Source organism: Helianthus annuus, chromosome 6, assembly GCF_002127325.2.
Source record: "Helianthus annuus cultivar XRQ/B chromosome 6, HanXRQr2.0-SUNRISE, whole genome shotgun sequence".
Classification (NCBI taxonomy): Eukaryota; Viridiplantae; Streptophyta; class Magnoliopsida; order Asterales; family Asteraceae; genus Helianthus; species Helianthus annuus.
Window position 1 is genome coordinate 31,699,236 of NC_035438.2, and position 12,302 is coordinate 31,711,537.

Here is a 12,302-nt window from a genome sequence, read left to right on the forward strand (position 1 = left end):
CAGATATACATTTTTTGTTTCGAAGTTTGTATAAATTTATGATTAATGTTATTGAGATTTTTGTTTGTAAATTTGTATAAATTTATGATTAATGTTATTGAGTTTGTATAGTTTTTAGTTTTATTTCTTTAAACAAAGCATATTTTTACCGAAGCGTTTGTGACACAAAATCCATCATCAAAAACATTTTCTTTTTTTCATTTTATTTATTATAAATTCGTTAGAAATGCGTAGTAAACAGGTAGTCGGAAATTTGTCAAAAACTATGAAAAAATATAAAAATTAAATTTCATGACAATTGTGTAGCAAAAAATAAAAATTAACTTCTGTTAAATGGGTAGGAAAATGTCAAGAAAATTTGTAGCAATTTGTGACAGCCCTTTTTTGTCAGAAATGGGTAGGAAAATGCGTAGAAAATGCGTAAGAAACCAGTTTCCTACGAGTGGTTTTCCTACATATGCATTTTGTCACAAATTCATAGAAAATCGCGAATTGTGACGAATTTCCTACGGAAAAAGGTGTCAAAAATTTTAATTTCCTACGGAATGGTTCACGAACACAAACGAACACAAACAAATTTGGCGAACTCGACAAAGGATAAAGATAGATGGGCCAGAGAGTAGCACTCGAACTTGAATCCCTTATTGTGGAACAGAGGTCAATCATATTCGTGGATGTAAATAATGAGAAATGAAAGGGAAATGATGCATAAACAAGGTGAAAGTGGGTTTCCTAGTTTAATTGCTAGGGAAATAAAATAAATAAAAGTTTAATAATATAAAAAGTACAAATAAAATATAAGAAAGTACAAAAATCTTCAATTAAAACACAAACATACGAACATAAACGAACGTAAATCAACGAATGTTCACGAACACGTTCACGAACACCTTACCGAACGTTCACGAACACAATCGAACGAACGAGACCTCTGTTCATGTTCGTTCATTTAACTAATCGAACGAAATTTCTTGTTCATGTTCGTTCGTTTATTAAACGAACGAACATAAACGAACTTCCCGCCGAACGGTTCGCGAACTGTTCGCTGAACGTTCAGTTCGTTTACAGCCCTAGTAACACCCTCAACAAATTTTACAAATCCGTCATGAGCACAAGAAATGTTGAATTCATAAAAAATAGTTGAACTAAAATATGATCAATGCTTTTTAGCTCTAATTAAGTTGTATGGGTAAGAGCAACCCCATAAATGGTGACATACTAGAAAGTCTTAAGTTGAACAACTAATAACAAATATCTAAGATATGTATACGAAAAATACAGACAATATTGATTAGTATGAGTAATCAGATATTATAATTACAAATTCTTCCGTAGAATAACATACATACGACAAAGATGTATGTGTTCAAGTGACGTGTTATATATCCGTCTAGAATCCAAAAAAAATCTTAAGAAAATAAAAATCAACATATAATACGGTTATATCATCATGCTCGATCAAGATTCTCCATCTCTTTTGCTAATAAACTACTCAAATTGTCATATTTATATATAAACAAGTTGAAAATAAAAAAATATATTTTAAGGTTCCATCTTGAAAGGAAAATAACCAAAAGATAAAGGTTCATGTATGGCAACGGGGGAAATCAACTTATTTAAATTGCAGTCAACAAAAGTTTAGTTTGTCATTATCTGATTCAAACTATACTTTAATCAAGTTGCATTTGTGGTATTTTCTACTAACCTCGTTTTAAACAAAGTTATTAAGCGCTACATGTATCATCATCATCAACATTATATATCTGACCTCAAATTTTCACTACTTACAATCTAATATAGGGTTACTAGGTTAGAACCCCGTGTATTACACGGGTTGAATAAATATAACTTTATATACTAAGCAATAAAATAGTTACATCTTTTAAAAACTCGTGTATTGCACAATTTGAATAAACACATGTCTTACATGAATAATGTAATCTGTTAAAACATTTAGTCATCAAGATGTGTTTTCTAACAAAAGGAACTTTGAGGTACTATTTACTTATTGTAACATCTCACTTTATTTTTTATTAAGTTAGAGAGTTGTGTATTACATGGTTTATAACATTTTACTTTGTTTTTTTATTTATTATTAGGTTAGAAACTTACGTATTACCTGATGTTGGATAATCAGCAGAAAAAAATGAAAAGAAATATTTTAGTAAAAAATATTAAATATACAAGAAATAAGCTGGATATTATGATTTAATATTATTATTTCATTGGAGTGTAAAATGGGATAATGAGATTCTTTATTATAAATATGATTTTAAATATACCATGTATAATATATATATATATATATATATATATATATATATATTTTACATGTATTGAATAAATTCTTTTAACGAAACAATTGATTAAAATAAATATTTTTATTTTAATATGTGATTATCAGTTATCCTTATCCTTATCATCAAAATACAAAAACAATTAAAACTAACAATTAAATAAAATCTTTATCTTTATAAATATTTAAAACACTAATATATTTTTTTAGATTTTAATAATTAATATATGATTATAATAATTAATATATTATTATCGGTTATGCTTGTATTTATCATTAAAATCTCTTCTATAAATTTTAAATTTAACATTATCAATAATTGATTTTCCATAATAAATATTTAGAAAAAAATAATTAAGACTGACTCATAGAACGCCATGTGTCCCTAACATAGTTTGTTTTATTATATGTATAGAATAGATTATCATGTAACTAACATGTATTTTCATAAATTTTATGATTTATAGGACACGTTTTTCTTCATTATTTAGGGGGTGTTTGTTTTTTCAGTTAACCCTCTTCTGGCCTCTTATGTCTGTGCCACGCAGACCACGCGCATACGTTTAACTCTGCAGACCGTTTGTTTTTTAGAAGACATTTCATTAAAAAATGTCTTCAAACATCTGCGCGTCCTCTTCCCCACGCAGACATGGTCCAATCTCTTCTAACCTCTTCCACACCTTCCTCCTCTAAACCACCATTGCCGGAACCTGCCGGAACCACCGGAACCACCGTCACTACCACTGTTAACCCAACCCAAACCAAGTCTGACCCGAGACTGACCCGAGACCCAAACTGAATCTGAACTGGGTGACCCGAGCAGCACCACCACCGCCGTCGAGCAGCACCACCGCCGCTGTTTCTCCCTTTAGCCGTTGTTTCTCTCTCTAGCCGTTGTTTCTCTCTTTCTCGTTGTTTGTATTATCTGGGGTTGGGGTCTTCTGTGGTGGGGGAGAATGTGGAGAGTATTGATGAGATTGTGGATTTGGGTCTTGTCGGTTGGATTGGATCTGGGTGTGTTTTGGGTTTTCTGTATCTGGGTTGCTGATCTTGGGACATTTTTGGTTGAAGAAGTCTGGTTATTGATGGTATTCTTGTTTGTTTGGATAGTGTGTGTTGGGAGAAGAGAAGGTTTGCATATGTGGGGTTTTGAGATAACCAAACACTCTTTTAATTACACTCTTTAGACATTTGGTTCACATATTCTTGTGCAGACGTTTGCAGATGTGGTCCGCAGACCGCAGACATTTTATATCTGGAAAAACAACACCACATTAGTTGTACTTGTATAGTTTTATTAATTATACTGACGCTATTTTATTTTTCTCTTAAATTTTACATGTATAAATATATCTAAGTCTATTTGTAGTGGGTGTGATCTGTTTCATTAACTGAAAAGAAATCACACACATATTCAAGTTGCACTCCACTTTCGTTACCCCTTTTTGCCCAACCCTTGACACCCCTTCGGCACGGCGTTTAACGTCCCTGAGGTGATTTGGCAGGTCACACTGGACCACTACACGTCTACACTACAGATAGTCTAACATTTAAAGATGTATTCGGTTAAAAAAATCATTAAACTTAAACCAACAACAAATTTAATAAAAAAATTAAAGATGTATTCGGTTAGAAAAATCATTAAACTTAAACCAACAACAAATTTAATAAAAAGAAAACAAATATATACGTTTCATATCTTTTATCATACAAGAATCGACATAGAGTCAGAAATATTTAATCCCTTAATCGTAATCAACCTAATTACGCCATTAGGCCCTTCACTAAACACACGTATCCCAGATTTACAATCATAATCCGCCACCAATGATCGAACAGGTCTTTCATACCCATCCAACACTTTCAAGCAATAAAACCCACCCAGTTTACCCTCACATCCACCTCGCCAAATCCTAACCGTTCGATCAGCAGACCCACTTAACAACAAATCACGCACACTAATCAAACAAAGCACCGCCTTACAATGTCCACGTAACACCTCCGTCAACACCCTACCATTACTACCGTGTTCCTTTCCCCACACTAAAACCGCCCCATCACTCCCACCAGAAAACAGTAACAAACCGTCGTCGTTTAACACCAACGCATTCACACCAGACTTATGTTTATTATCCAACGTGGCAATCAGCTCATATTTTCCGTACACTTTTCCCCACATTTTAATCTTACAATCGGCTGAGCCGGTAAATATGGTTCCATTAGCTGATACAACGACGTCGTTGATGGCGTCATCATGAGCTTGTATACTCTGCACACATCGAAAATCTGACGTCCTCCAAATTTTCAAACATTTGTCCCACGAAACCGAACAGAATAGCTCATCGGTAATAAACGCGAGTGCAGAAACGGCGTCGTAATGCTGGATCCATAGTTTCCTTTTGTGACGTCTCACATTTACGTAATTTTTGGGTGAAACTGAACGAAGTAATTTATCTTCCAACGTTGGGAGTGTTGTAATATGTTTGTGTTGTTTGTCTTTTATTATTTTCCATACGCGGATCTTGTTGTCGTGATGGGCTGTGTATATGTTACCGTTGCTAAATGCAATGGATTTTACGGGTACGGAGACAGTGAAGGTGTCAAGGAGGTTGAATGAGGAGGTGTGGATTACGTGGATGAGGGTGTCGGTGGTGGTTAAGTAGAGGCGGTGGTTATGTACGGCGAGGAATTTGACGGTGGTGGTGGGTGGTTGGGTGGTGGTGGTTGTGGAGGAGAGTATTGAGAGGAGTGGCCGGAGTTTCATGTTGCCGGAGAGTTAAAGATGGTGGTGTGTTTGGATAGAACAGTGAGTAGAGGGAAGAAGAGTGGATTGTTTGTTTATATAAAGGGTTAATTTTGAAAAGTCAATATTAAAATGGATAATGTGATGTATTAATTAGAGGGGGCAATCTTGACCCAAAACCTTCCAAGTGGGTCGGTTTGGGTTGCTTTTAAAATTATATGGGTTGGAATGGTAAGATATTTTAATTAAATGGGTCACAATGGGTCACTTGAAATTCCATCTTGTTATTTTCGGGTCAAAGCGGGTCGACAACATTAAAGAAATGGGTTGATGTGGGTTAGTGTCTTAAAGAAACATGGCAGGTTTCGGATCGAAATGGGTTTCGACCAGTACCATTTCAAAAAGAACGGTTTCGACATGTACCGTTTCGACGCGAACCGTTTCAACCCGTACCGTTTTGACCAGTACCGTTTCGAACCAACGCGAACCGTTTTGACCCGTACCGTTTCGACCCGTACCATTTCAAATCGAACCGTTTCGACGTGAATTGTTTCGACCCGAACCGTTTCGACTCGAACCGTTTCAACCAGTACCGTTTTGACGCGAATCGTTTCGACGCGAACCGTTTCGACCCGAACGGTTTCGACCCGAACGGTTTCGACCCGAACGGTTTCGACCCGTACCGTTTCGAACAGATGCGAACCATTTCCACCAGTACCGTTTAGACCAGTACCGTTTCGACCTGTACCGTCTCGAACCGACGCGAACCGTTTTGACTAGTACCGTTTCGAATCGAAATGAAATGAGCAATAACTTTCCTTGCGTTATTGAAAGACTGCACATGCAGATGAGAACACATCAAGATGGTGCCAGTGGTAATTAAATATCTTTTTATTTCGTTTTGATCGATTTTTTTGGTTTTGTTTTGGACTGGTTTTAATTTTGTTAGTATTTTTGTTTCGTTTCGTATCGGTTTCGATCTTTTCAGTTTTTTTTTTTTTTTTTTTTTTTTTTTTTTTTTTTTGTGTTTCGTTTCGGTTTTTTTCTGTTTCTGTTTGGTCGTTTATTTGGTTTCGTTTGATTTTTTGTTTCGTTTTGATCGATTTTTTCGGTTTCGTTTCGGATCGGTTTCAAAACTTTCAGTTTTTTGTTTCGTTTCGGTTTAGTTTCGTTTTTTTTTTGTTTCGGTTTAGTTGGTTTCGTTTCGTGTTGATTTTTTGTTTCCTTTTGGATGGAAATCACATTCATCGAAACCCGAAGGTTTCCTCATGGAAGATTTCGACTTCCTACCGAACTTTTTTCCGATCGTGCTGAAACTTGAAACCTAACCCATATTAGATATGCATAACCAGGTTACAAATCTTTTAATATAATAGTATTGCAGTTAGAGACGTTTCCAATTGTGCATAACCAAGTTACAAATCTTTTAATATAACAAGTCTACTACTTTTCCAATTATGGAAGAACTAACCGTCTCAGCCATACTGTTATGGCGGTTTGGATTGATTTGGATGGAAAAGCAGTTCAAAGCGTAGTATGTTTTTTAAAAAGGCATTTTTTAACCGACCCGACAAAATTACCCCTTAATCTACAATCTCTCTTTTAAAAAAAAAACTTTTTTTAACCAAAAGGACCTGACCCGACCCGAAACACGTTCTGACCCAGACCCGTTTCAACCCGAACCCGTTCTGACCCGAACCCGTTCCGACCCGAACCCGTTTCGACCCGAACCAAAACAACCCTTTTTTGTGATTGACCCGTTCTGACCCGAACCCGTTTTGACCCATGACCCGACCCGACCCGACCCGTTTGCCAGGTCTAGTATTAATGATAGTTAAATATTTAAGTCGTTGTATATAATAAAAAAATCAAGAGAAAAAACAACAACTAAAATATTTATCTTGATCCTGGTTAGGAACGTAGGGGCACATTTGCTTACCGAATCTTTGTTTGGAAAATAACTATTTACTATGTGTTACAACTTTATTAAGTTGTTTGGAAAATAACTATTTACTTATGTGTTACAACTTTATTAAGAGGTGTGTTCAAGTGGCAACGCCCATTAGAGCGTCGTAAAATTCTGTGTTCGTTTACATGAAATCAGGTCTTGGGAAAGCGCTCCCTCTCTCCTCCATCTCACCACCTCTGTCTTCTGTGTTACGGATGTATGTAGGCTTTCCGTTAAAGATGATGTTACTTGTGTCTCAACAACCAATGCGGTAGTGGTTCATTGGCAAAGGTAAAACGTTTAAACATTGAAGTTTGAAAAGGAGAGACTTAGGTTCAAATGATGCCTTGAGGTTGAAGTTTATGATGAAAGGTCATAGGTGATTCCACCTGATGGAATGGGTTGATCTCCCTGATAAAATAATAAGTTTGTATTAAAAACTAGATGAATTTATAAAGTATGAAATTACCATTGAATCTATGTTGCTGATTTCCGTAGTATTTGTTAGTATTTTTGGTAAACTTATATCAACGAATTGGTTTTGTCACTACTTTTTATATGTATAGCAGAAATTCCTATAGCAACTTGAAGGATCAAGAAATAATATCTCATCCACCTAGATAAATGCTTGCAAGATATATACAGTAACATATAAATCATTTGCAATAGGTTTATATAATTTAACAACCTTACAAACTGAGTTTGCAAGCACTAATCAACTTCAATATTTATTAGGCTATATGGTGTGGTAATGACTCAAATGACCATCATCACCCTCTACGTCAGCGTCATGTCACCCCACCCTCATCCATCAACCTAATCCACAACCCTATATGGTGCACTATCATCCATTATCCTCCTCCACCAATCAAAATCTCCTAATTAATTGAAAGACAATCATGGATGTTATGGATTAAACCATGCAAACCACCGTGGTTTGCATAGAGGACGGTGTAGCAGTGGTTTCATGGTCCTACGTGACAATCCATGATCCAAACCACCATCTCCATACCCCATAGCCTTAGCCATGTCACAAGACTCAACATATGGATTATTTAGTGATTCCATCGTCTGTACTCTCCAGTATTGCTCTCTTTTATTGCTTACAAGAGTGTGTACTTTAAAACTAATCCTACAAAAACAGGTGTCCCGTCAAAGAGTATTCACAATGCAGACGGGATGTCACCCTCTCTCCTCCAAGGCAACGTCTGCAAAACCTATGCATCCCACCCTCCCTCTTCTCTTACATTCCCACTTGTACCCACTCTCTGATACTCGTCCCAATATCTCATCTCTCTCTCTCTCTCTCTTTTACCTTGTAATACCCCGAATCTTAATGTGCTGGTTATAAATGTGTGAAATATGTAATTTATATTTCATATATTGTTAAACGAGTAAGATAATTGTGTGAAAGGTGAAATATCTTGACAAACCTTGGCTAATATAGGAGACCGTTAATATTAATAATTAAATATATTATTTTATTTACCTTACTCCGTTTTTAATGAAACTTAGGTTAAAACGTAGATAAAAATATGCTTGTTCTAATGACATATTCGTCGTTTTATAAAACGTCATATTTTAAAAGTTATACAAGAAAAACGAGTTAAGCAGCTGAATTAATATATATAAGCAAGCAAGCTAGCAGGTCAAGCAGGTAGGTAGGCACGTCAATTGAATCCGACCAGTGATTTGAGGTGCCTGCTTGCTTGCTTTAAATAAGAGTCTCAGTAGTTTGTTTAGGTACCAGTTTCTTTAACGGGAATGCTCTAGTATAGAGAATCCTGAGTATACGATACCCCGTTGGGTGTTGTTAATAGTCGTTTTTGGAGCGCGAGTAGGAGCAGGAGTAGGGAAACTCTACATCAACGTGCCGTAGATAGTTTTGAGGTATACTCTCGTTTAAGTTTATGTTTAGTTATTTATTATTTATTTTTAGTAGTTAATATTAGTTTTATATTAGTAATAATATATTAGTAGTAGTAGTGTTAGTATTATTTTTAGGTACTAGGGTTATTGTCAGGGGCGGGTATTGGGTAGCCTAGCCTTAGTTAGGCATGGACTGATCACCCATGCTTAAACAAGGCAGTGTTAACCAATATCCAACCATGATAATGACTAGTTAGGTGTACCATTACCTAACCTAGGATTATGTAATTGTGTCAGGACCTTGAGACATAACCCAGTATTACTAGCGGTTGTTAAGCAATTGCTAATCAGGTGAGTCATCGTACTTGTCTTTTAAACTATGATAGTATACTCGTCCATAACTGGTAATAATGAGAATGCTGCAGTATGCATGTGTCAGTAGGGGTATATGGGATCCTATTATGCTTAATGAGGTGTGTCATTCTGGGAAGGGTAATAAGGTGTTGTACCCACAGGCACTTCGTGCTTATAAGGTCCAGCGACACACACTCATACCTATGTGACGGCCGTAGGGGGACACAGCTGGAGGACCAGTATGTCTCTTGTACGGTGGTTTGTGACAAGTCAAATGTGACCTATAAGGTTCAATGAGGTCCAACCTGACTATAATGTGGTCACATGCCCATATTGTGTATGCATATAATGTAAACTGTGGTCTGTCTTTATAAAAATTGTATAGTATGAGCTCACCAGTATATATCTGACGTCGTTTTGAGTATACTTATCTCAGGTTAGTCATGAGGAAAGCTATAGGAACTACATGACAGTTGGGGAGTTTTAGAAGATCAAGGAGTTCTTAGTTGCCAAAAGTTCGTAAATAAATAAAGTGTTGTACTCAGACTATTATAAGTTTTAATGAAAGTAGTTTGTTTCCGCTGTAAGTGTATCAATTGTGCATAATCACCCAGGTTACGGGGTGGGTGTCACAGTTGGTATCAGAGCCCGAGGTTTTAGCGAATTAGGTATTGCAGGAATGCCTAAGCTTTAACCAGTAGTTCTCTAAAGATTAAATAGCACACTCAGACTAGGCCAAATAACATGTTCTTAGGAAAAGTACTTGCATAGTCAGTTGAGTGACGCTAGAAGAAGTAAACTTGTTGTGCCTTTTTATGTGCTATATATATATATATATATATCTCTATGTGATGTATATAGTTGTTATATTATAATGATGTATCATACATACTAGTAAATCTTTATACTTATATTCCTATAGGAAGGAGATAATGTTTGAACATAGAAATGAACAAGGGTCTAGAAATAATCAGAATAACAGTAGGAGAGAGGAAGGTTCTTATAGGACTCGAACTCCCTCTCATAGTGTCAGGTCCCGGTCTAGTACAAGCATGCGTCTAAATACTGTGGATATCCACAATATAGCTGTGGAAGTGGCTAAGGTAATGAAGAATGCACAAACCGGTAATGTTAACCAATCTGGAGAACGACATGAAGAAAGCTCAGCAGCCTCCACGCCAGTACAAAGGGAAGGAATGGGCGAAAGGAAAAACACTATTGCAACCACGCCACTAGAAGGAAAAGGTGAATATTCCAAAGCAAAGGAATGTACTTATAAGCACTTCATGTCCTGTAAACCTCAATCCTTTGACGGAAGAAAGGGAGCACTAGAAGCTCAAGACTGGCTCAACAGAATGGAGTCAGTATTAGACATATGTGAGTGTGATGACCGCAACAAAGTACGGTTCGCCGTACATATGTTTGAAGCTGAAGCCCTTCACTGGTGGAACATTGTGGTCCGAACAGAAGGAAAAGAAAAGGTTAAGGAGATGAAGTGGGAGGAGTTTATTCATAAGTTTCTTGCTAAGTATTGTCCTCCCAGTGAGACCGAGCAACTGGAAGTAGAATTCTTTCAGTTAAAAATGGGAAATAAAACCTATCGACAGTATGTTTCTCGTTTCAACGACATATCTCGACTGGTTTCTTATTTAGCATTGACTGAGGAACAACTGATCAATAGGTTTATTTGGGGTCTACCCTCTGAAATGAGGGTGTTTATCAAATCCAAATCCCCCAAGACTTTTGTAGAAACTGTTGAGGCTGGCGCCGTCATGGCTGCCGAGATGATTCTGCGGCAGGCTGAATCTCCCACACCAAAAAGAAAGTGGGAAGAAAGAAAGGGGACACCCGGAATAACAACTTTAAAAGGCCTAAAACATTTCCTCAATGTCAAATTTGCAAACGTTTTCATACGGGGGAATGTCGTTTTCCTTGTCCAAATTGTAAAAAGACGGGTCATGCTCTTCAAGAATGCAAGGAAAAGAAGAAGTGTTTCAAATGTGGAGACCCTAACCACATGAGATCTGAATGTCCCGAACTTAAAAGAAATGATAGAACACAACCAAATCAGCCAAAAGGGCGGGCATTTGTACTCACCACAGAAGAAGCCAAGACCAATACAGACGTTATCACGGGTACGTATCTCATAAATGATGTATATGCGCGTGTGTTATTTGATACCGGTGCAAATAGAAGTCTAGTGTCGACTACCTTTAGACCTTACTTGAACCAGGCATCCCAAACCCTAGATCATGCCTTTACAGTAGAAATGGCTGATGAAAGTCAAAGAGAGATAGTTGACATAGTTAAGAATTGTAAAATAAGCTTAAACAACCATGTTATCCCTATAGACCTAATACCTATGGAACTTGGAGAATTCGACATAGTCATAGGAATGGACTGGTTGACACCATATCATGCGGAAGTTATATGTGACAAAAGGATCGTCCGACTCCGATTACCCAACGGTAAACAACTAACTGTATCGGGAGATCGCACTGACAAGACTAAGAACCTCATCACGATAGCACAAGTACATAAATGCCTAAGGAAAGGGTATCTTGCCTTTTTAGCATATGTCGTAAACACTACAGAAAAGCAGAAGGTCGAGGACGTGCCAGTAGTACGAGAATACCTCGAAGTGTTTCCCAATGAGCTCCCCGGACTACCATCGGATAGACAGGTTGAGTTTCGCATTGACCTAGTTCCCGGTACATCACCGATTGCTAAGTCGCCGTACAGACTAGCCCCGACAGAAATGCAAGAACTCAAGAAGCAACTACAAGAGTTGCTTGACAAGGGGTTTATCCAACCTAGTTCGTCACCATGGGGAGCACCCATCTTGTTTGTCAAGAAGAAAGATGGGACGATGCGCATGTGCATCGATTATAGAGACTTGAATAAAGCCACTATAAAGAATAAATACCCTTTGCCCAGGATCGACGACTTGTTTGATCAATTACAAGGGGCAAGCTATTTCTCTAAAATAGACTTGAGGTCTGGATACCACCAAGTGAAAGTTGCACCAGAAGACATACCTAAGACTGCCTTCAGGACTAGGTATGGAGATTATGAATTTTTGGTAATGCCAT

At 37.0% G+C, this 12,302-nt stretch overlaps 1 protein-coding gene across 1 annotated transcript; it reads right to left on the minus strand.

The window, feature by feature from the left end:
• Window positions 1–4,001: 4,001 nt before the first annotated feature.
• On the minus strand, window positions 4,002–5,060 carry LOC110887820 (protein JINGUBANG). Its single transcript, XM_022135387.2, has one exon. It carries the CDS (start codon window positions 5,058–5,060, stop codon window positions 4,002–4,004), a length of 1,059 nt encoding a protein of 352 aa, XP_021991079.1.
• Window positions 5,061–12,302: the final 7,242 nt, after the last annotated feature.

Excerpts from the sequence above, each read along its gene's own strand:
- LOC110887820 (XM_022135387.2), bottom strand. The coding sequence starts at position 5,060 with ATGAAACTCCGGCCACTCCTCTCAATACTCTCCTCCACAACCACCACC.